The sequence below is a fragment of the Lygodium microphyllum genome, chromosome 17 (assembly GCF_053477565.2).
Source record: "Lygodium microphyllum isolate KBCC chromosome 17, Lygodium_microphyllum_v1.1.10, whole genome shotgun sequence".
In the NCBI taxonomy this organism is placed as follows: domain Eukaryota; kingdom Viridiplantae; phylum Streptophyta; class Polypodiopsida; order Schizaeales; family Lygodiaceae; genus Lygodium; species Lygodium microphyllum.
In genome coordinates this window covers 15,111,692-15,137,218 of record NC_141151.1, presented here as the reverse complement: position 1 = coordinate 15,137,218, position 25,527 = coordinate 15,111,692, and the positions used below count along the sequence as shown (strand labels likewise).

The 25,527-nt window shown below is 42.0% G+C and overlaps 1 protein-coding gene across 5 annotated transcripts in view; it reads left to right on the top strand.

The window, feature by feature from the left end:
* Positions 1–24,518, top strand: part of LOC148021598 (cytidine/deoxycytidylate deaminase family protein) — a 63,704-nt gene extending 39,186 nt beyond the window's left edge. The window contains exons 6-10 of one of the 5 annotated variants that reach the window (XR_015694346.1): positions 21,434–21,553; positions 21,632–21,880; positions 22,014–22,139; positions 22,241–23,500; positions 23,975–24,111. Coding sequence is in view for 3 of the 5 variants with exons in the window: in XM_087697041.1 (XP_087553167.1) it covers positions 21,434–21,553; positions 21,632–21,880; positions 22,014–22,139; positions 22,241–22,528 (783 nt within the window). In the remaining 2 variants the exon portion in view is untranslated. Of the gene's footprint in view, positions 1–21,433; positions 21,554–21,631; positions 21,881–22,013; positions 22,140–22,240; positions 23,816–23,843 lie in introns of those variants that run through there. The other 4 variants (XR_015694347.1, XM_087697042.1, XM_087697043.1 and 1 more) reach the window with 4 other exon arrangements.
* The last annotated feature ends 1,009 nt before the right edge of the window (positions 24,519–25,527 follow it).

The following is a 25,527-nucleotide window of genomic DNA, read 5'->3' as shown; positions in this document are numbered from 1 at the left end:
AAGTATGCAAAACCCTATGTATGGCAGCACTGGCTTGATGGATGGGGCTTAAAGTAGCATGTTTGGTGTGTCATCTGCACCCTTGAATGCTTATGGGGCTCAAGGAATGAATGTTGGTCATGTAAATGCTCCGTTTGGCATTGGTTTTGATGTAAATTCAGCAAATGCACACTTTTTGTAGTAGTTAGTGTATGACAACGTAACACCCAAAAAAAGGGCAGCAAAAGACTATGATAAGGGTGAAAAAGGAGTGAAGTTCGAGTCCTTTTGTGGTGTACAAGATAGGCTGAAAGCTTTGACTTTCATTCAGCAGCTTGATGTAGCCTATTCAGGGGGGAACTTCATGGAGTCCTCAAAGATTCAAAAGGCAGCCACTTTCTTGAAAGGGAATGCATTATAGTGGTGGTCCACTCTTTTCATGCAAGGTAGAGCACCGTCAACGTAGGTACAAGTCAAGCAAATATTTGCATCGAATTGGTTGACAAGTACCTTTGAGGTGGACATCATGATAGCTTGGAATAAGCTGGATGCTAAGGAATGTAAGAATTTGGAGCAATATAATAAGAAGTTTGGGGATACATTGCTGCTTATTGCCTCTTATCGCCTCGCACCTCTTCATGAGTAAGTGGAAAAATATGTTTGTGGGCTGCCCAAAGGAATCAAGGATTTTTGCATTAAATCCATCGTGTCTAGCATGTCTCAGCTTATAGAGACTGGTGCTACAGCCGATGCTTTGCTGCATGGGAAGGATTCGGGCTTCCTAGACAGCAAGAAGAAGCAGAATAAAAAGTTGTTTAAGGCTGAGAAAAGGGGCAGATCTGAAAATCAGCCTGAAAAGAGACCAAAACAACAAAGAAAGGGCTCGAAAACATTGGTACAACGTAGGGAATTGATGCCTGCAAATAAATGTTTTATTTGTGAACAGGAGGGTCACATTGCAAGGGGCTGTCCCAATAGGTAGCAAGCTGGAAAAGTAGAAAACCAGGGGGATTCTAAAGGAAGGAGGCCCAAAACATCAGTGGGATTGGTGCTCGATGTTGTCAGTGATCAGCCCAATGATGATGCTACTGAGTTGTGCAGAGCATGGGGCAAAATTAGAGATCAACATGTATTGATTTTCTTTGATAATGGTGCACGAGCCAACTCCATCTTTGTTGACATGGCCGCCCATCTAGGCATCAGAGAGGATGAGATGGGATCCATGGGGGATGTTGTAATGGTATATAAAGGCCATGCAGAGCCTGTCACATCGCTCATTGGAAAGCTTCGGTTGCACATACAAGGATATGTGGATAGTGAAGAGTTCTTTATTGCTCCACTTGAGGATTGTGATGTATTGCTTGGTATGCCATGGTGTCACCGTATGCATATAGTGATTGATTCTCGTACAAAAAAGATCACTATTCAGCATAAAGGAAAGGTACTCACACTTAATGTAAAGCTAAAAGGTGAATCTGTCCCTGTTGTATCTACAGTTGCCATTTCTAAAGTAATGAAAAATCATCTTTCAGTGTACTTGGTTTTTACTAAGGATAAAAATGATAGTAAGAATGTTGGAAACATGTCTAAGTTAGAGAAGGATCGCATGTTATTTTTGAAAATGTATGCTGATTGCTTCTTTCAGTCACTTCTAGGGTAGCTACCGCATGAAAGGCTAGAAGATCATGGCATAGATCATATCCTTGGAAGTAGCCCATCTAATAAGCCACCCTACAGAGTCAATGCAGCCCAACAGGAGGAGATTATGACTTAAGTTAACGAGTTGTTAGAAAAAGGGTTGATTCAGCCCAACTCATCTCCTTTTTGTTCTCCAGCGCTTTTGGTACAGAAAAAGGATGGTTCATGGCATATCTGCACTGATTATCGTGCTTTGAACAAGATCACAATAAAGAATCGCTTTCTGATTTCTTGGATGGATGATGTTATGGATAGATTGTAAGGGGCAGCCATACTTAGCCGTATAGATTTGAAAAGTGGATATCATCAGATAAACATTAGTGCCTAAGATAGCTTTTAGGATATTTTTTGGATTGTATGAGTTTCTTGTTATGCCTTTTGGACTTACGAATGCTCTTGCCACTTTAAATCAGATGATGGATTGTATCGTCAGGCCACAGAGGATTTGTGGGCACTTTCTTTGATGACATGATTGTCTATTCAAAGAATGAGGTGGAGCATAGAAAACACTTGGACATTGTGTTCAATGAATTGCGTGACTATAGATTGGTTATCAATGATAAGAAAAGTGAATTCTTCTTACATGAAATCCACTTTTTGGGGTCCGAATTCTCCACAGTGTAGAAAAGAATTTGTAGGTCTATGAGAAAGAGCTCTTAGGTGTAATTCATGCATTGTCTACGTGGAAACATTATTTGTTGGGGGCTGATTTTGAGAGTGCAGACAAACCATCAAACTTTGAGGTACTTTTTGACGCAGACAAAGTTGTCAGAGAAGCATATGAGATTGGTAAATTTTCTCTCTATGTTTCATTTTCAGATTGTATATACTGATGGTAAAAAGAATGTTGTGGTTGATGCACTGTCACGTAAGCCACAAATTTCAGCCGTCAGTATGGTTTATTACATTGAGTTGGATGCCATGAAAGAGCAATATGTTGCTGATTCAGACTTTGCTAATGTTTATGATCAGCTTTGTAATGGCCAAAGGCATGAACACTGTGTGCTAAGAGATGGATTTCTGATGATGCATGAACGACTACGTGTCACAAAGCAATTAAGGCTTAGAATTATCATTGAAAGTCATGTTCCTTCGTATGCAAGACACAAAGGTATTGATGCCGCGGTCAAGGCAGTGGAGCATTTCTTTTATTGGCCAGCTTTGAGGCAAGATGTAGGACAGTTTGTTAAGACATGCATCGTATGTCCGAAGGTAAAGCTTGATAGACAAAAGATGATGGGTTTATTGCAGCCCTTGCCTATTCTAGATAGGCCTTGGCAGAGCATTGCAATGGACTTTATTTTTGAGCTTTCTAAGATACCTACAAGGAATGATGGAATATGCACTATCATTTGCAGGTTTAGTAAACAACTCCATTTCATTCCGATGAGGAAGAAAATAAAGGTTGATCATATGGCACGATTGTTTTTGTAGCACATCTTTAAATATCATGGTATGCTAGAGTCGATCATTAGTGATCGAGACCCTCGGATGACCGGTTTATTTTGGAAGGGCTTGTTTGAGAATATGGGTACCACACTGAAATTCTCATCATCCTTCCATCCGCAGACAGATGGTCAGTCCGAGAAAGCAAATTCCATAGTGTTAGATCTTTTAAGGTGCTATGTTTTAGACCAGAAGACACAGTGGAAGTAGTATTTGCCCTTGGTTGAGTTTGCTTACAATAGTGCATTGTTCTATGGGCAAAGCTCCATTTGAGGTGGTTGAGGGTGGTAAGAAGGTACCACCTATTTTGCAAACGGATAAGATCTTTGAGGTTAATCGTTATGTGGAAAACTTGGATGTAGTCTATGCAAGGATAAAATATGCACTTAGGAGATTGCAGGAAAAGCTAAAGAGGGTAGATGATTGATATATACGTGTTTTGCAGTTTACAGAGGGTGATTATGTATTGCTGCGTTTTGAAAATGCAAGGTTGAAAAAGATGAAAGGAAAAGAAAGATTGTATCCGAAGTTGAGTATGAGATACTATGGGCTCTTTCAGGTGTTGGAGAAGATCAACAATGTGGCATATTGGCTGAAATTACCTCCACATTGACGGATGCATAATGCCTTTCATGTCAGTTTGTTGAGGCCTTTTCATGGTGATGATGTGCTAGAGGATATGTCTGCTGAAATTCAGCCTGAGGTTGAGGAGCTAGATGAGATTTTGGTACGTGAGCAAATTTTGGCTCATAAGGAAAGAAAGGTCAAAGGTAAAGTTTCCAGGAGATACTCGATGAAATTTCAGAATTATTCACCAATGGATGCCAAATGAATGGAAGAGAATGACTTGGCAGACCATCCTCAGCTGTCGTAGCTTTATCTAGATGCCTTTCAGTTAGAGTTGGCTTTAGTTCGGGCTCCATCAGGTTCAACAGAGCAAGGGTCCGGAGTATTGCCTAATGCTCAAGAGGGAGGTATCACTTCCGCTCCTCCAGTTATGGACAACTCTCGTATTAATGGATCTCGGATGTATTCAGTATGCATCCAAGGTACTATGCTGACAGTATGTTTGGTGTGAGATCACTACTTAGTATACTAATCACTGTGAGATGTATGCAGATGAGTATGAGTTTCACCCGGGCACTGGAACTATACTTTTGCATCGGCTTATGAACAATTTAGCATGAACTTTGTCTCAATTTTGAGAGAAAAATTTTGATAAGTTTCAGCTCAGTTTTTGATTAACTTGAGAACCATTTATGGTCGCTTTTTGGATCACTTGTGCATCAGTTTTTGCAAAGATTGTTGGTCAATTTTTGCAATGAGTTTGTTATCAGTTTGGGGTTACATTTGCAACAGTTTGTGATCAGTTCTTAGATCAACAAGTGATCAGTTTATGATCAAATTATGCTCAGTTTTCAATGGTTTACATCTAGTTCCATGGACAACAGCATATGTTATGATGCCATTGATGTTTTAGCCATGGTTTATGCTTGGTTATGCTATGCTATGGTTTGGTTTTGCTAGATGAGTTGAGCTCCTGAGAAATAGACATGTCACATGATAATCTGGCAATGTTTTTGAGATTCTTTTCTAGTCTTATGCTATGTTATGTTGGCTGGTAATTTTCAGCGTATGTTGGGCATAGGAATGGCTGAACAACAGTGCGTAATGTTGTGTTGACTATGATGTCCGATGAAAATTCCAGTGTAGTACTTTGCTTGTGATGCATTTGGTAGTGCAATCGAGGACGATTGCAAGGATTTTAAGGGGAAGGACTGTCATGAGGACATATATTTTTGAAACCTCACTTAACATGTGGATTAATTTTTAATCACATGATTAAGTAAATGATGCACATGTGAGATGCAACTGGGGTTAAAGTAAATTTACCAGCTCGGGACCGAAGAAATCGTGGGATGTCAAATGCAAAAGTTACTATAAGTTATGTCGCACAGGTACTTGGTGGTATCGGGTGCCAGTTTTTGGGCTAGGTTATCCATTTGGCCATAAGTGTCAATTGGTGACACTAGAGAAGTGGTGTTTAATGGTACCTAACGCCAATCTGATGGTCAAAGATGGCGCATAGACACTCAGGAATGGAAGTTGCCTAGCCAATTTAATTATTGGCTAGTCAGATTATTTTTCAGGGCACCGAAATAATTATTAGATTAATTTTTAGAATTTTAAGGTTGAAAATTAATATTTAATTATGGAAAATGTTGGAAAAACCATTTGAGAAGGTTGCCACTTGTGAAAAATTCCCATGCAAGACTGAAAAACGTCTTTAGAGGCCGGAGAGAGGCATTTCTATAAATTCAACTTGCAAGAGAGAGAGAGGAGAAGCTGCTACTCTGATTTGTCTCCATTGGAGGACCTTTTGAGGCATCCAGGGGCGAAAGAAGACCAATCAATAGCAGGAGGTTGCATCTACAGGCTGTTGAGGCAGGGCATCAATAGTAAATGACCGTTTTTCTTCAATTTTTTGCATCTATATGTTGTTGTGGCAGGGCATCAGCTGCACTTGACTGATTTTCAGTCATTCTTCGCTGCAAAACTTTGAATTTTCTCTCTTTACAGCTTTCCTTCTCATCTCCCAGCCATTTCAGAGCCTTGCTCCGAAGATCTCAGCATTTGGACCCTTGGAGGCTGAGAAATTGCAAATTTCTCTGCTGTTAACCCTAATTTACAGCAGATATTAGGGTTTAGCAGCAGCCTTGGGAAGCGTGTCAAAAATTGGAAGCTCCAAGACTTGGATTCAACAAGGCCGAAGGTGAATTTCAGCTGAATTCAGGTGGAGGACTAGCCAACCGTTGAGTTTGGGGCATTTCCATCGTCTATGAAGTGGGTGAAGGCCAATTGAGTGCTCAAATCAAGGGGCAAAATAGATTGAAGACTTGCTGGTCACTTTGGACAGCAAGGGAAGTTGAAATACCGAAAGGGATTGGGAGAATCCCATTGTAAGTCAATTTTTTCTTCAATAAAGCTAAAGAAATATTGAAAGGGGCGCCAATTTTGGGGCCAATCGGGTGTGCATTGTCCAAGATCAGTAGGTAAATTTGTACTTTCAGATTTGCATTTATTGTTTGCTGCTGTAATTGAGTTGTTATTAGGGATTTACCCCCCTATCCAAGGAGGAAGGCTGGTTTCACAGTCCTTTCTCGTTTGATTGCATCTTGGCAAGAGATTTTGCGTTTCGCAGTTTAGCGCCCTCCTGATCTTCATAAGGAGGAAAATTCGTTGCAAAGAGACGTGTTGGCTACCTCCAGGTTGTTGGACTGGTTTGATAAAGACATGCAACGAGATAAGTTTAATGGGATAGCTCGCTTGGGGTTGTAGATAGTCCATGATGGTGTCATTCGTGGGCAGCCTTGTGTTTTTTCTTTCTGGCGCATTCGTCAGTACTTTCGGGTGCCTCGTGACTATCATGACATTTGGTCGTCCTTACAGGAGCAGCTTCTGAGGTACTATCCATTGCATGCTTTATAGCCCTCATCTCCTTGGCGGGATTGGATGTTTGTGCTACCTAATGATTTTGAGAATAGGTTAGCTAATCAGATCTATCATTAGACGGTCGAGGTGAAGAGATAGGTCACTGGAAAGGCCAATAAAATATGGCATACTCGGGACAACAAAAAGAAGTGGCAGGAATGATTTCTCCAACTCTGGAAGTCTAAGATTTCTTATCAGGTTAAAGTTTTCATATGGAGGTTGCTTATTGGGGGTCTTCCAACTGGGGATGTGTTGTGTGCTCGCAAGATCTGCTATGGTCGATGTGTATTTTGCACTACATGCGATGAGACATTCCTTCATCTCTTCGTCTCTTGCTGACTTTACTCTGATTGTCCTTTTTGTGTGATATTTGTGTGTTATGGTCTTAGAGGCCTTTCGGCTTGATTAGTGTTTGTTTTGTTTTTCTTAGCTGACCTGATGGTGTGATGTAAATATTGCCATTTAATTCAACTATCTTTGCGAAAAAAAGAGAGAGTTGTATTAACGTCCATGGGAGGCTGAACTTGACTTATGGGACATTGACGCTTCCGTTTACATTCCACTTTGGGTCATCGTCATATAGGCAAAAATAAATAAAAAGCAAAAGCAAAATTTGAGGCAAGGAAGTGTTGAGGTAAAACATGCATTACTTGCTTATTAGCCTCTTAAACAGCCCCAAAACACACCTAATTAATGAAAAACCCTAATTAGGGGAGCGGTTCGAGAGAGTTTCAGTGGCCTTCCAAAAACCCTAATTTTTGGGGCACCCTTCTACATCTATAAATAGATAGGCTGCCCCCATTCAGTTATCATCCTTGTTTGGAGGTTACACCAGCCCACACACCCTCTGCTGTTGTTGGCGCCCAGTTTCCAGCCTGCAGCCCGCCTTCATTTGTTGTCCAGCCATCATTGACTACAACCACATTATCTTCAGCCTGCCCATTGCTGTAGGTGACAGCTCCCAGCCGCTGGCGACTACTCCAGATTGTCCCAGATTGCTGTTCCAGCCTGCCGCCCATCATTACCAGGGTCAGCCAGCCTGCGTTTCCAGCATTGCAGGCCTTGACAGTCTCCGACACACCTTCTCCAGCTGTTGCCCTGCTGTTTACAGCACATGTGCATAGTTTCCAGCTTCTGATCGGTGGTACACTGTTGCGTTTACCAGTTTCCAGCCTCCAGACTGCTGCGTTTTGGTGACCAGCCTGCTGCCATTCACTATTCGGCACTCCTACACTCCGACTAGTGGTCACAGACTTGGGATCCGTCTCCGGTGGACGTCACACTCCGACATTGCTTTGCCCTTAAGCACGTTGTACACTCTTATATTCATTTACAGCATTCATTCACTTCAGAGTTGTGTTCTCTCTCCCCCTTCTTCTGTTTGTGTTTGAGTTTTGAATTTTGCGTTTAGGATTTGAGTTTTGCTCTCCGTGTCTATGTTTGTCTCTTTGTGTTTCTGCCGTGGTCATACACTCTGTGTGTCCTCAATGCAAACCCTAGCAGTTTTCTTCACAGGAAGTGATCTGTGGTGAAGGGAGTAGTCGATGCTCTATAGAACTCCATGAGTGCATGTTGGTGCGTGGCTCCAGGTCTTTGTGGTAGGGTCCATAAGAGATGCTCTTTGTGGTGGCGTAGCTCTAGCAAGAAGAGCCCCAGACATCTTTGATCCAGGAAACCCATAACCCTAGATAGTGGCCAAAATTTCTCTTTGAACAAGCAATGGAAGCGCCCTCTGATCTTGTAGTACACTGGGCATCTTCATAAGTAGTGCTCCTATGTCTTTGGCTCGAGTTGACAAAGTTGGCAAATCTTGTCCTCCGAGGGGAGGGAGTCCTCGCCGTATCTACTTGTCTCAATCCAGAGTTGGTGTGAGGATGTATGGAGCTACCTAATTGCACATTGTACACCTTGAGATAGGTGTGTATCCATGTATCTCGGGCGAATAACAAAGCCATCAAGGGATATGTGTAGAAGATGCTTTCGTTAGAAAGCCATCTTTGTCCCCAAATCCCTAGTAGGTGTCACCCATGTCTTGGTTGTATGTCTCTGAATAATGTCCATCGTGATGATGTGGTTCAGCTCCTCTCGATTGAGCTCCATGTGGGGGAAATCCAAGCTGTAATGTAGTGGTAGGAGGTGATCCATGCTAATCCATGTAACTATAGCCATGCCTCTGTTCGGGCCTACTAGCACTCAGTATCCCCTTGTAATGCTAGTTTTCTAGATGACATTAGTGCGAGTCGGGGCCCGGGAGTATCTCTGTCTCGGCAAGGTGCAAAGTGTATGCAAGAAGGTCATTGTTTGGAAGAGGGCCTTTTGCCACTGTGTGGTGATCTCCAACTTGTAGAGAGTCGGGCAAACTCTAGCGACTCCAAACAAGGCTGTGCAGACAAGGAGAGAGAAGATCTGGACTTGCGATTTTAGAAAGATAGAGAGAGAGAGCGTTGGGTGTCTAGTTGGTCCTCATTGCATTCATCTGTTAGAGTGAATCCGAGCAAGGTGTGCATTGTTGAGTAGACTTGAACAGTTAGGTAGACAGGTATAAATGAGCAAGTGGACAGGCTAGGGTAGTAGCGCGCTTGAGCATAAGGTGAAAGATGTCGGTTCCCCTATGGCTGAGTTGAATAACACCTTTAATAATGCATAGGTAGATACCTTGAAACCAGACATGGATGAGGATAAAGGACCCTGAATTTCGACATGGCCATGCTGAGTCCTTGTCAAGTGTTCCAAGTGTGTAGAGGCCTCCTTGGTGGAAGGGGCAAATGCATTGCCTTGTGGGGAATTGCAAACATTGCCATGTACTATAGAGATGGGTCAAATTTTGTCATATGCTCAAGCAACAAGCCATTCAGATGACTCAGAGGACTTGAATTGGGAGCATCTTTTCGAATTTTCCAATACCTTACATGGGGAGTATGTGCAAAATAATCAGGATAATTGCAATTACTTTGAAGAGAGTGATGTCATCGTTACTATCGTGGAAACAAAAAGGGTGTTGCATTCGTTCTCCTTCTTCCATGAAAAAGTTATCATTGTTGTGTTCTTTATTGCCAAAATCCCTACAATGTTTTCAGTATGCTCATGGGTGATCAGTGTTGTGCAAGAAGACTGTATGGAGGACATCTTTGTGGGCACAAGGGGGTTTTATGAGGTCCTACTCCAATGCTATCATTAGCATGAGATTTTCTTAAGTAAGTTGCCATTTTTTAATGTTTGCAAACTAGTGTATGTTGTCCCATGGTGGCCCATTGCAAACTCCACATAATGGCTAAAGCAAGAATGTCCAGTTTGGGTGGAAGTGGAGGGCTTCCCAGCCGTATATTTGCCCCTTTTGCTTGATGCCATGTCCAAGATTGGCAAAGTGTTGGTACCTCACAGTACTCGAGCAATCAATAGAAACAAAATGTGCATGCTTTGGAATATGTCTCACGTGTCTCATTTGGCTATGGGTGAATTTCCCTGGTATGCACACTTTGCATTTCCTTCTCAAATGAGAGCCTTTACGGGACATCACTTCAATTGTAGAAAACTGGGAGCCTTTATGGGACATTGCTTCAATTGTGGAAAATTGGGTCACTTTATGGAAGAATGTATTGAAGCCAAAGAAGGGGACAACACAAACAAATGAGGTTCTTATTGTTCAACAGGATAATACTGCTATGCATGTAGATGTTGAGCCAATGGAGGGAAATCTGGGCAAAGGCAATCAATTGAGTTCACCCCTCATTGATGGTGTCCATGGCTGCCAAGAGGTGTAGTCGAAAAAGGGGAAAAAGTCAAATGATGTTCAGAACATTGGATGCTTGGAGGATACATAGAATGCCTTGCGCACCTATGTGCACTCTAAGGACAAGCCTTTGTCCCAAGGTACTGGTGTTGCACCTTCGAGCATTAAGGCAACCTCTAATCCTAAGGCTTGATAGGAGTCATTATGTGCACCCTCTAAGCATTTGGCCTTTGACAAGCACAGTAAGGTCATTATTGCGTGGGACCGCAGATACCTGTACAGTAGCATAGTGGATGTGGATCAGCCCTTGACTTCAAAAGTATGTGGTAATTGGATAAATGCCTTCGTTGTGTTGGCAGATTTTCTGGATGAGGATGTTCTTGCTGTTTTGGCAAATAAAGCTGTAGTGAGACAACTGCAACCCCATCCTTGATCCCCCATCTCATCATAAAAATCGCCACTTGGAATATTCGAGGTATTTGTTCATGTGGCAAGTAGCATGCTATGTGGCAAGACTTACACTCTAATGCGAGGGATGTTTTGTGTGTGACCGGACACAAGAGTCCCAAAGAAGCAAGGAGAATCCTACACTATCATGGCTTCGAGCTTTTTTATGTTGGTGTTTCAACAGGAACCCATTCCAGTGCATTGCTAATTGTCAGAGAGAAATTTCTACCAATAGTGATCAAGAGAGATGTATCGGATAGATGTATAGTTATGGAAATCATGTATGAAGGGAAAGTATCATGGCTAGCAGGTTTCTATGCTCCTTGTGATGTCCTTGGTCGTAAGGAGTTATGACGCCAATTGAGAGCACGTCTCCCCATTGGAAGGCTTGGATTTGTCATGGGAGATTTCAATATGTGTGTTGACCTATCGCATTCAACTTCTAGACATGGACTCCCGGATGGCCCAAAATGCCAAGACTAGAATGTCTTTTCTTCAACAATTTTGAAATAGGATCTTTGCTTTTGGGTTGCGCTTCTGCAAATCAAACATATCATTTGCTTATTCGTGATAAGGATTGGCTTGTCTAGAAAGGCAATACTACTTGGGGTCTCTAGAAAGGCTAAGTGTGGTGGGAATTTATGGTAATGACAGGTTGGCTTAATAAAACACTTTTCCAATCCAATGTTTTCATTTGGCAAATGTTGATTGGTGCGCTTCCTCTTGCCTTGATGCTCTCCAAGCGAAGGATTTCCAATGGTTGCTACTTTATTTATCAGTGGTCGGTTGAAACCACTCGCAATCGTCTCCTTACTTGCATGATTCGAGGAAGGTTTGGTCACTATACTATTGTTTATTTGGTTCAGAGTGGTTGGGCTATCGATGCTTCCAAAGGACCAGGTCTTTGGACATCCCAAATTTGTGTATGTAGATTGATATGAAAGTGCTCTTTCCGTTCTTATGCTTTTAGGGTTGTTGGCTTATATAGACCATGAGGGATGCATTCATCTTTGATGCTTCATCGGGCGTGTAGAGTCATATAGCCCACTTGAGAGGACTTCTTCATTGGCAACTAGATTTGATTAAATTAATATATATTCTTCCTAGACACGACCTGCTTGCTTGGCACATTGCAGTTTCTTTTGCCCCCCTTTAGTCACTCTGCTTCCTTTGTATCTTCATTGTGATATCTCAGTTTTTACACAAGATGGCCTTGAGCCATCTTGTATCTTGTAACCATGTAATCTTGTACTTTTTTTCGTAATTAATACAATATCTTTTACGAGAGAGAGAGAGAGAGAGAGAGAGAGAGAGAGAGAGAGAGAGAGGGGGGGGGAGGAGGGAGGGATGTGATGGTTTGATGTAAATATTTTCTACTTAATTCAATTATCTTCATGAGAGAGAGAGAGAGAGAGAGAGAGAGAGAGAGAGAGAGAGATGAGAAAAATACAATCTAATTTTAACTCCATGCTTGTCATTGTCCTTTTGTTAGCAGGATTGTTAGCTCCTATGAGTTTGTGTATGCTTGTCAAGGTTGGGCACATTGTCATTATTTTAGGCATTATTGTTGTGATTTATTAGTAACATTTTAGGCATTTTATGCTAGTTGACCAGCATTTAATGCTAGCTGATGCTGGCCAACTTGTTGCTATTTATGGCCTATTTATAGTGGGGCTACTCCTCCTCCTCAAACATTATCATCATTCATTAGGTGGACTTCTTGTTGGAGAGAGGAGCTAGTGAAGGGGAGAGTGCACAATGGAAGTGTGAGTCAGAAGTGCGAGCGGTAGTGTTGAGAGTAAGAGATAGTGAATGCAGAGATAGGTGTACCAGATTGTGATGGTACACAAAGAATAAAGAATGTATTTATATGTTAGGGTGCAATAAGGGTGTGTTCACACCGGTATAACTTTATACACAGAGACGAAGGGACTTTACACTCAACAACTTCCCACTTAAAGGCCCGAAGTGGTACCTTTAAGCTAACCAACTCCCATTAATTGGATGCAATGCTTATGCTGAGCCTTTGCAAGACTCTTAATGAGAGAACATTTGCAGGGTTATCTTGGGTTTTGACCTTAGTCAGTGTGACAAGACCATCATCTAGGACCTGTCGAATGAAGTGGTACCGAACATCTATGTGTTTGGTATGTGCATGGAACATGGCATTCTTAGCCGGACATAATGCACTCTGGCTATTACAACCAACTCTTATGCTGAGCCTTTGCAAGACTCTTAGTGAGATAACACCTATAGGGTTATCTTGGGTTTTGACCTTAGTCAGTGTGACAAGACCATCATCCACGACTTGTCGAATGAAGTGGTACCGAACATCTATGTGTTTGGTATGTGCATGGAACATGGTATTCTTAGCCGGACATACTACACTCTGGCTATCACAACCAAGCACTAGAGTACGTGAAGAAAGACCAAAATCTTTCACTAGACGACCAAGCCAAATAGCTTCCTTAGAAGCATCTGTAGCTGAAATATATTTAGCTCTGTAGTACTCAATGCCACAATTTTTTGCAACCTTGAACACCAAGAGATGGCCCCATGAGCCAAAGTAAAGACATACCCACTGGTAGATTTCCTAGTGTCAAGTTCTCCTGCCATGTCTAAATCACAGAATCCCTGCAACTCTAGTGTACCCTTTCCATAGCATATACACTTCTCTTGTGTACCTTTTAAGTATCTGAAGATATATTTCACTGCTTCCCAATGTGACTTGCCAGGGTTAGACATGAATCTACTAATGACTCCCGTTGCATGAGCAATGTCAGGGTGAGTTGCAACCATGACATACATCAAAGATCCACAAGCTAATGCATAAGATATGCCCTTCATTAGCACTAGTAGTTGCATCATTCTTTGGGCAATCAGCTTTGCGAAGCTGTGTGTGGAGGTAAAGGCACACCAAGACGCTTAGCATCAGCCATATTAAACTTGTCAAGTGCTTTGCTAATGTACTTGTTGTGTGAGAGAAACAAGTGCTGCTCTCTCTCTCTTTTAATGCGCATGCCCAAAATGTGTTCAACTGTCCCCAAATCTTTCGTTGAGAAGGCTGAACTTAGTTGTCTTTTAATAGCATTCAAAGAGTATGCTGATGCTTTCCTGCAATTAGCATGTCATCCACATATAAGACCAGAAAAATAAGGCTTCCATCATCAGCCTTAGTAGTGTATAAGTAGTGATTTGCATGATTACGTTTAAATCCATGGCTGAGCATGAAGGTATGAAACTTTTTGTATCATTGTCTGGGGGACTTGTTTTAGCCCATATAAGCTGCGTTTCAGCTCACAAACCAAATGCTATTTTCTTGGAATAGCAAAACCTTCTGGCTGTTCTTCATCCAGGTCAACATGAAGAAAAGCAGTCTTCACATCCATTTGATCCGACTCTAAATCCAAGGATGCAATGAGAGCAAACAAAACACTGAGCGTAGTCATCTTCACCATTGGTGAAAAGACCTCGTGGAAGTCTATGCCTTCCTTTTGTGTATAGCCCCATAGCAACCTAATGTGTCTTGTACTTGGGCTTCCCATCAATACATTTCACTTTGTAAGCCCATTTATTAGGGATAACTTTCTTATCCTTCGGCAAAGGTACAAGCTCCCATGTGTTATTTGCATACAAAGACTTCATCTCTTCTTGCATAGCAAGCTCCCACTTTCTCTTGTTTTCACATGACTATGCCACTCTCAATATTAGAGGCTTACCCTCATTAGTCAACAAAATCCAATCCAAAGATGGTTGAAGCCTTTGTGGCTGCCTTCTGACATGTGTAGACCTTCTTATCCAATGATCTGTATCGTCAGGCAATGGGCCTACATCCTCAAGTATGTGCACACCATCACCAGGTGGCTGATTTTCAGCATTTTCTCGCTGCTGTTACCTGTTTTCAGCGTGTTCTTCTTGCTGTTCTATTCCATCATGTGCATCTATTTGCTGACCGTTATCTTCTGGCTGTAGCACAATGGGTTGCTGCCCATTTTCAGCATCAAAAGGATTATAATTTTCAGCTAATGGCTGTTGAATGGCTGGCTGTTGATGCTGAAGTTTGACCTTCTTTTTGTCAAGGTCATCCTGTGTAGTATGTTTCAGCAACTTTGTCTAATTAAATACTACGTTTCGGTTGCGTACTATCTTCTTGCCGTGAGGGAGCCAAACTCTATAACCTCTCTCTCCCTTATCTCCATATCCCACGAAGATGCCCTTGATGGATTTCATGTCTAGTTTAGTCCTTTGATTTACAGGAACATGCACAAAGGCATCACAACCAAAGACACGCAAATGGTCATATAAAGCAGGCTTGCCAGACCAAACCTATTTAGGAATGCCATTTTTCAATGCTCGATTGGGAGAGCGATTGCATACATGCAGTGCAATTTTAAGAGCCTTTCCCTAGAACTGCTGGAGGAGATTAGCTATGGACATCATGCATCTGACTCTCTCACAAAGTGTGCGATTATATCTTTCAGGTATGCCATTTGATGTAGGATCATAAGGGATTGTTAACTCCCTCTTAATCCCATGCATCTCACAAAATTTTTTGAACTCATTAGAAACATACTTGTCTCCATTATCTGTTCTTATAGCTTTTAACTTAAGCTCTTTTTGTGTGGTAACAAAAGCATGAAACCTTTCAAAAGCATCCAACACTTCCTTTTCTCTCTTTAACAAATACACCCATGACTTTCTACTGAAATCATCAATAAAAGTAACAAAGTATTGTGTATCCCTAGATGAATTAACAGACATAGTGCACACATTAGAGTGTATTAAATCAAGAGCATTGAACTTCTTGATGACACCAGAGTAATAAGGAGACTTCACATGTTTTTCATATATGCAATAATTACCAAATTCGAGACTAGAGCCTTTTATATCAAATCTCCCTAAAGAGGAGAGAACCTGGAGTGAATTGTACCTACACCCTCTATCTCAAATGCATAGTTGTTGCCCAAGTAAACCTTGCCTAGGCAACCTGCAATGTATTCGGAAAATGACTCCAAAGAGGGAGTAACATGAAAAGAGGCACCGCTATCCACTATTTATGATTGGGACAACCCATCATGAGCTGAAAGTAAGGCATCAATCACCTGCTTTTGGCGATGTGCATATCACTTGGTGATGCCATAATATCTACATCATTGCATGAGGTTGCGACAAGTATCTCTTTAGTGTCAGGAAGCTCTTCAATGATCACTTGTTCGATGCCTTGGCCTCTTTGGGGTGATCACCTGGGCTTCTTTTGGTAAGATAACCATTGCCTTTGCAATCTTGGTAGGCCAATTGGTAGTCGACGAGCACCCTTTGCCCGATGCCCTAGTTGTTTTGGGGTGGGACGCCTTGGGGTACAAATGGGCTTGAGCTTTTCACATAGTTTCCTTCTATTTTCAGATTTGGGCTTGAGAGAGGGTGTTGAGCTAAAAATTCATTACATATTGATTGGTTGTTTAAAACAGCCCCAAAACATGCAAATTACCAAAATTACCATTAAATAGGGAGCGGTTCTAGAGAGTTTTTGTGTCCCACATGCAAAACCCTAATTGGGGAGGGCTCTTCCATGTCTATAAATAGACAGGTTTCCACCATTCAATCTCATCCCTGTGTGCAGGTTCCTCACTCCCACGTGTGGATTTCGGCCATCAACCTTCCACCTAGTGGCTATCCAGCCCATGCGATTGTTGCCGTATCATCATTAGCCTCTCTAGCACATGATGTCTCCAGCCTTCTTGTCACCACGCTGCATGGGAGCCTCAATTGCTATGTTTTCAGCTGCCACCTATCGCCTCTAGTTTCCTTGTCATGGACACATGAATTAGCTTGCATTTACAGCTTGAGACTTGGCCATAGGCTAATCTCCACTTGGTGGCTATATCAGCTTGTGTTTATGCAGCTGGTGTGGCCACTTGCATCATTCTTCATTATCCTTGTTGTTGCTTGGTGATCAATGTTTTGCAGTTTCTCACACTCCAACATCATCGAATGGGAGTTACATCACTCGAGATCTGTCTTTGGTGGGCGTCACGCTCCAACACTCTTCAGCTTTGCCCTTGAGTATTCTGTACACTCTTACATTCATTTACAACATTCATTCACTTTAGTGTTCTCTTCTCTCTCTCTATGTTTGTGTTTGTTTCTGTGTTTTTGAGTTTTGCACATCATTGACAAAGTCTTAGTGTTTCAGTTGTGGTTGTATCTTTTGAGTTTCCTTAGTGCAAAATAACATAACTTCACACCATCTACCGTTTGCTGTTGAGCCATCATTGACTGCAGCCCATCGCCATCCAGCCCTAGGCGGCGGCTTGTTTTCAGCCATTGCCTTGTTGTCCTGGGGTCTCCATTTTCTGCATCATTGTAGCACCTGATGCTACCATCTATCCCACTTAGGTGACTGCTGCAATATCTGCGTTTTTGCTGATAGGCTGCCTACATCAGCACACCCCTCTCTCTCTGTTGCATGATAGCTCTTTGCCTCAGGTTATTAGTCTTAGCCAGTTCAGGTGGTATGTTGCTATGTTTACCAGATTTCAGCCCCAAGATTGTTGCATTTTGGTGACCAACCTATTACCCCTCCATATAAACACTCTCTCAACTCTGACAAGTGGTTATAGCACTCCGGATCCATCTTTGGTGGATGTGACCCTTCGACATCATTTATTGCTTTGCCCTTGAGGATTCCGTACACTCTTCCATTCATCTACAACATTGATTCATTCACTTCAAAGTTCTCTTCTTTCTCTCTTTGTGTTTGTGTTTTTGCATTTTAAGTTTGCGTTTATTGCATTTTTGTTTGAGTTATTGTATCTTAGTTGTTTGTACATTTTGTGTTTTCTCAATGCAAACACTAGCATATCTCCACAGCGCTTGGGATAAACAACATAGAGATGGGATTCCCAACAAGGCTTCTTGATGGGCAAAGGAGCCCCTAGATCTTGTTTCTATAGATTTGTGTGGACCTATGCAGATGGAGTCTCTTAGGAGGATTTTCTATCTGATGTTGATTGTGAATGAGTATAGCAGGATGACACATGCTTTCTTTCTAGCTTTAGGATCGAAAGCTTTCACACTTTAAGGATTGACTTATCTTCGAGAAGAACCATTCTAGATGGAAGCTTAAGACAAAGAGATCCAACAAAGGTGGAGAACTTGTCTCTAGTGATTGGCTTGATTTTGTGTGGAACAAGGGTCATTCATCAGGAGTTTGTCAACACGGACGCTCAAGAGAAAGATATATTGGAGCATAAGAATGGTAGTGTGATGAGATGGATTAGACGACCTTAGCCATTGCTAGTATGACTTCATTCGAGGTATATTTTAAACCAAAATTGGTTGTTTCTTATTATAGGGTATTTGGCCATGATGCTTATGTCTACATCCCAAAGAAGCAGAGAGATAAATTGGAGCTCGTGTCCAAGACATAGGTATTCATTTGCTACATCTCTTAATCACAAGGATACAAACTTTATGATCCCATCCATGAGATGTCTATATGAGCCAAGATGTGCGGTTTGTTGAGTTTTCAGCAATAGACGGGGGTGAGGAGTACCCTATTCTTGAAGATCTGAGTGACAGCTGGGCACCAGAGCTAGTGCCTTTTGAGACTACACCTTCAGATGAGGAGATTGCTTCTTCGTAGGATTTCCCATCGGCGGATGTTTCAAAGACTTTGGTTGAGGTAGAGCAAAGGGGCGAGTATCAGCCCCCTTCTCATTGGGCATGTGAGGCGCTTTGTGATGCAAATGTTCAGAAACCACTTCTTCAGTTTACACATTTTGTTTAGGGTTTTGCACTGACAGCTCCAAAAATGGTTGGTGTCGACATTTTGCCTACTTTTTTAGTGGGCGCCCACATAGTGATGCGCCACCCTAGACAACTTATGTCTGTAAATAGGCAGTCACTTCATTCATTCTAATTTTGGCCACTTTTTCAGTGGGCATCCACACACTAGTGCGCTATCCTAGACTAGTGTCACCTTCATTCATTCTAATACTCCTACCTCTCTCTCTTTAGTCATTCTTGACCACCACCTTCGGTCACCACCACCACTTCCCTTCTCTCACTAGCCCCTGCCACTACCCTCACAACTCTTCAGGAGGACATTGCAGTTCGTGGCTTGTGGCTGCCTTGACCCTTCCTCTTCTGCTTTAGGCACCCTATTCTAGCATCAGGCCTTGCGTTTGGAGCATCTTCCACTCGGCGCTAGTACCCTTTTCTATCTAGCTCCACCTTCAGCTGCATGTTTCAGTGTGGAGATCTTGTTCTTGCATGGCGTCATAGGTCCACACAAATCTTCAGCTTGGCGTTAGCATCCTCGCCTCTGGCAACAATCTCATCACCGAATGTCAGTGATTTCATTACTCGTCTATCATAGGCGCTGCTGGGACTTGCGTTTTTGTAGCTTGGCTTCTCCTCCATCACTTAGCATCACTCGTCTATCATAGGGGTTACTGGGACCTGCGTTTTTGCAGCTTGGCTCGTCGATCACCTAGCATCACTCCTTTGACACATAGAGGTTGTTGGGACCTTCGTTTTTGCAGCCCAACTCATCTTCCATCATCTAGTGTCATCATTATCCACCTAGCATCATCATCTGGACTGCTTTCCTTCCATTAAGTGGAATGGCACTTGGAACCTTACACCACGGCCACTTCATCAAAAAGTTATTGGAGTTAAGCGGGTCTTTAGGACCAAGTATCTTAGTGATGGCACACTTGACAAGCACAAGGCATGGTTGGTTGCCAAAGGATTTGCATAGTGGCACGACGTTGATTTCTATGACACTTTTGCCCCCATAGCTCGCATGGCCACCATTTGGATGCCACTTGTCTTAGCCAACCATAGAATTTGGCCAGTTTACCGGTTGGATATCAAGTTACTCTTTCTAAATAGTGACTTAAAGGAGGTCAATGTAGAGAAGCCTCATGACTTTTCTTCTTTTGATGGTAAGGTATTCATGTTAAAGAAGGTCCTCCAGTCTTGAGCAGACTCTACATGCATGTGGAGTGAAAAGTTAGACTCTTTTTTTCAAGAGAAGTTGGGGTATCAAAGATCTACCTTCAACCCAAATTTGTATGTCCACACTTCAGTTGGAGGGCACACAATGTCTCACACAATGTCTATGCCCTATGTGGACGATCTTGTTTTGATAGGTGACCATGCCGAGATGGTCACTAAGCAGTGTAAGGAAGCACTCCATGCAAAGTTTGAGATGACAAATGTGGGGCTTCTTCATTTCTTTTTTAGGTCATGCGATATGGCAGATTGAGAGGGGGATCTTTATCTCACAAGAGTGGTATGTGCAGGAGCTCTTGACTACTTTTTAGATATAAGAGTGTCAGGCTATTTCTACTCCTTTAGGGATCTAAATTGGAAGGCTTTGGCTCACATTGATTCATTGGTGGCAGATGATTGGGTTGTTGATTTTGCTTCTTAACACTTGGATTGACTTGTGTTTTCTAGTTGGTTTAGTTGCAAGCTCCATGAATGAACCCAAGAAGGTTCATTGGCAAGTTGCCTTGAGGATTTTGCAAATCTTGAAGGTAACCCTTGACCTTGGCCTATTTTATCTAGTAGGTGTGGGTGATTCAGCTTTGGTGTTTTGAGGCTGAACAAACTCAGATTGGGTTGGTGGTGTTGATCATAGGTGATTGCTTGTATCTGTGGGTACCGGTGCAATTTCTTGGAGTAGCAAGAAGCAATACAATTGCCCTTTCTTCAACAGAGGCTGATTACTGAGTGGCTTGTTCTACCACTCATGAGACCATTTGGCTTCGGAGTAAGGTGAGCTTAGATGTGGTTAGCCTAGAGCCACCAAACTACTGCATGACAATGAGAGTTGCATAACCTTGGCGTGGAGTTCCATATTTCATGCGAGGACGAAGCACATTGGGATACAATATCACTTCACTTGTGAGAAGATCTTGGATGGGACCATTGATGTGGAGTATTTCAAGGGAGAGGACAGAGCGCAGGTCGGGCAAGTGCCATGTGACAGCCTGCACATTTGTTGCAGTTGTTGGCCAGTTTTTGACTGGCTGACCTGCTGCATTATTTTATTCTTTTTCACAGGGATGTGCAATCAAGGGGCAAATTGAGTTTTGGGGTTGCTGGTTGTAAGAACATCAAGTTGTTTCAGAAGTGGTAGAGATTGTGGCTTGATTTGGTTGGGAATTGGGGGAATTTCAGGTGAAGGGATAGATTTCAAGCTCTTAGCGTAGTCCTATAATCTCTTGGAGCTTTGGTCTTTGTCAATTGTACAATCATTTTCTGGAGTTAATGTGAAACGAACTACCAAAGGGGTGCCAATGTTTTTGGGGCCAATCCATGTTGCTTCATTTCTTTTCTTGAGGGCACTTCAGCTCAAAGGCGTAAGGTGCCGAAATTTGAAGTTATTACCCATTTTGTGCATTATAGGCTTGCTTTAATCAGTGAGATTCAGGATTTAAGAGTTCCACCACCCTTCTCAGTTAAGGCAGGCTGGTTTCAGAAGACTGCACCATGTGTGAGAGAAATCAACTCGAGTCATTTTAAACTGTGCTGTTTAATTAGTGTCATGTGAGGCACATATACATCCCACATTCCGGAGTCTCTTTTAACTAATGGAGTAACATGGATTACCCACTGTTAATGTAGGTCATTGCCTTTGTGGCTCCTAAGATAATTGGAGGTGTGACTGCTCCTTCGCCTGTTGGAGAAATGGGAATGGTAGAAATGACTCAAGCGCTTCACCTTACAGATGTGTCATTTGAGCAGGTGAGTTTAGCTTCTTGGGCCTGTGAAGCAGTTGTATGGAAGTCTGTTGATTATTTACGTGTTTTTGGTTTGTTTTAGATTGGTCCAGACATGCTAATTACTGGTTATCTTCAACCAATCCCCGACCTGAGGCCACAAATCCCAGCTGGAATGGATGAAATGAACACCACAGAAGCAGTTACTTTCTCAGAAAAACAATCTATTATTTCATTCTATAAGGCTTGGGATACATACGGTGCATTTTCTAATTTTTCTCCTCATCCTATAAGTATGTTGAGCAGCAGTGGCAAGTCAATTTTATGGAAGAGCGTGGAACATTACTACCAGGTCATCTTTTTGATATAAACTCGTTGAATTTGAAAGTTCAAAATTGGGCTCGCATGCATGTGCGCGCGCGTGTGTGTAGAGAGAGAGAGAGAGAGAGAGAGAGAGAGAGAGATTGAGATTTTTCTACTTGCAGGCACAGAAATTTGATGGGGTTGAACATCCCCTTGCAAAAGAGCTTATAAATCAAGTTCAAGCTGTAGAAAGTCCAGAAGAAGCAGCCCGATTGGGAAGGATGTTAGCAAAACAAAAACCTGATCTGGTACCAAAATTCTATTTGTCCTGCTATTTTGACATAGGAGTAATCTCTTTGCCTTTGCATCTCTATGGATTCTGGAAATATAAGAGTGGAGATGTGTGCAGGTACGTGCAGATTGGGAGTGTGTTAAGCTAGATGTAATGTATGCGGCCCTCACAGCAAAGTTTACAACGTATCCTTTTCTTCAAAGGATGCTTTTGTCAACATCTGGCTCGGTACTTGCTGAGCGTGCACCACATGACTTGTTTTGGGGAGCTGGGCGGGAAGGGGAAGGCCTGAATAACCTAGGGCGTTTGTTGATGAGACTGCGCTCCGAGCTGTCGCTTCTTTCAGACACTGGTGGCAAAGTTGATGGTGATGTTCAGGAAGAAATACAAATCCTTAGTTCTTAGAGATTATCAAGGATGAGTTAGAAACTAGCGAGCACACAAGCTCTTATTCTAGAGAGGGAATCAAGTGCAGGAAGTTTAATAGGAGATGGATTAAAAAAAAGGAGATTGCGCGATGCAGGACTTCAAGATTTACTTATCGACGGCTTCAATCCTCATTACGATATGGTTTGGGTTGTCAACTGCTTCATTCATGGGATTCCCTAACACAACATCCCAACCAGTCAATGAACCTGGTATATCATTGCAATATGGGGAACAAAATCAATCAGAGACCATCCATAATATTCTTCTCTGTCAATCTCTGGGAAGGTCTCTCAATTTAAAATAGAATTTTTAGAGGCACGTTCAACAGCACGTGAAACAATACATTGAATAACACATCTAGTAGCACATTTAACAACATGATTATTTTACAAGCAGCTAGGTGTTTTAACACCGCAGTCTTCAGAAATGTTACATCTAAATCACAGCCTTGCCCCATCCAGAGTCAGATAAAGAATCAATACTGGGTAGATAGAAAACAAGAAGAGCAATATCATCATTTGCTATATGGCAGGTAGAACACCAATTTTCAGGATGCGTTTGAGGCAGACTATCCCAGGGCAAAATGGAAAAATGTCGTGATTATTCCAAGGAGTGCACTGAAAGTCCAGGACTTGTGCCAGCATTAGTTGAGGCATCCAGCAGCAGGTTTATGCAGTGCGACTGGGAGAATAGGTGACAAGTCAAGCATCCACTGCAATGAGGTTCTGTTGATATCTTCGATCAGCCTTTGGAAACTGCTATTTGTTATCAACCAAGTTCCCAGGTGTGGGCTTCCTTTCCTCTGTGGTGGGAGTGTGGTTCAGAATTGAACCCTTTGGTCGTACGAGCTATCGGCTGTCCACGAGTAAGTCTTGGAAACATGCAGGATACGCCTGCAGGTGCAAAACAAATTTCCGAGATCGTGAAGTTCAAGTATGAGGCTCATAGGTAACCTATGGATTTCCAATTATTCATGTAATAGAAGAAAAGTCAGTACAACTATTGACTGTTTGACACAAGCACCAGAATTCTTACATTAAAGCCAATGGTAGGTCTCCTTTAACATTATGTTTTCACTGGGAATTCTATTGTCCTCTGGTTGCCTTGAATTTAGTGCAGTCTAATCATGAAGGGAGACTAGTTACATGTTTGTAGGATCAACACATAATTTTACCTGGGTTGTGCGCCCGACGTTACTACTCCCCACTACATATTAATCATTCAAACTTTCTTTATCAAGGACTTTTTATACATTTGAGTTATCTGATCTTTCATTCAGATGCATTATCAGCTTCCACTTGCAGCAGTTTTTCCCCCTTCTTTTGTGTTGTTTTTTTTTGGGGAGGGGGCAGGTAGTGCTGTGCTCAATGAAAATATGGGAACGATGGGCTGCATGTGAGCTGAATTGAATTGATGTTGCAGGCGATAAATTCGTTAGCTTGAATTACAGCTCTGTACGTGCTAAGAGTTGGGTATCCGCGCACCATTATTCTTTCAAAGTCCTGTGGAAATTGAACATCGGAACGCCTAGCCTGGGCGAGAGCTGCATGACCTGGGCAAATGATGAGATGCTGGCAGCCACAGTACGAATGGCATCGGTGGAATGTAACCATTGCATGGGAATGCCCTAGAGAGGGTAAGAGGCACCAGGTGGTCGGCAGCAAAATGGGATGCCCTTTCAAGTGTTGCCAATGCGACTTGAACCTCTCCCACAAGGGGGCCACGATCCTTAGAACCATTAGGCTAACGTACGATGGATATTGAGGATTTTTTTCCAAGCTTTTTTTTTCCCAATTACTTTTGTGAACGAAGTTATCTTGCCTTCGGTTTGGTGCTACCGAATAGTTGGTTTATCTTTTATGTACGTTTTGTATAGTCAAGATCAAGATTCTCATTTGTGGATGGGCTTGGTCATGGTGGTGTTCATTGTCTCCACATAGGAACAACTTTTGAATTGTCGGTCTTTAATCTTCATGATTGACACTTTTTGCTATGCGTTTAGTATCTTTCCTCTTGTTTACTCAATAAAACATTTAACTTGTATAGAAATGGCCTTCATGCCCATCATATAGCATGTATATCACAAATTGACATTTGATTGCAATTTATGACTTGTATTGCTTTGGGTTGGTAAGTTTGAAATTGGTTATATTGACATAATACTTTGTAAAAAGAAAACACATTCTTGCCATTAATTGTAATGGAGCCTCAGGAGAGTGTGTCAAAAGGGTATTATATTGTTAGGAATTGAAGAGTTGAACATTAGTAGTAGTTATAGACACCTATTCAATCATGTCAAGATGCATAAGATGACACTCACAAAATCATTATTTTTGGAGAAGTAATGTTTTGTATAATAAAATTGATAGATGCCACGTGGTTGAGGTTTGAGACTTTGGGTGATAGACATGCTCATGCAATCAATGCCTCATATTTTCCAAAAATTTCCCCCGTTAAGAGTCACACTAGAATGCCCACAAGAGGGGTGACTCCTCTCCAAATAATAGCCATGAAACAAGGTAGACTTTTCCTATGGACACCAAGGTGAGCCAATTAAATGTTTGAGCTTGATCGCAATAAGAATCCTCCTTGGGCCACTCGCCAATCAATGGTCAAGGGATAAGAGTCTTGATCGTGCGAACACTCCCATGTGAACATAGGTGTCGCTACTCATGATACTCCTATAGGGCTTGAACCCACAACCTCTAAGTTGTGAAGCACCATCTTCACAATTGGGCCACCACTTTGGGAATCCAAAGTTACTTTTATATCTTATTATTTGGTTAAGATTTAGACCACAAAATTGCATGAGCTCAATAATCAAGAAATCCATGATAAAATATTTAGTAAGATTCTCAAGAAATTGAGTGATATGGTTCACCCCTATTCGACATATTTGGGAAATTGTGCAATTTAATATGTTGCAAAAAGCTTTTAGCGTCGAATTTTGAGACATTTGTTTTTGATGTTTTAAT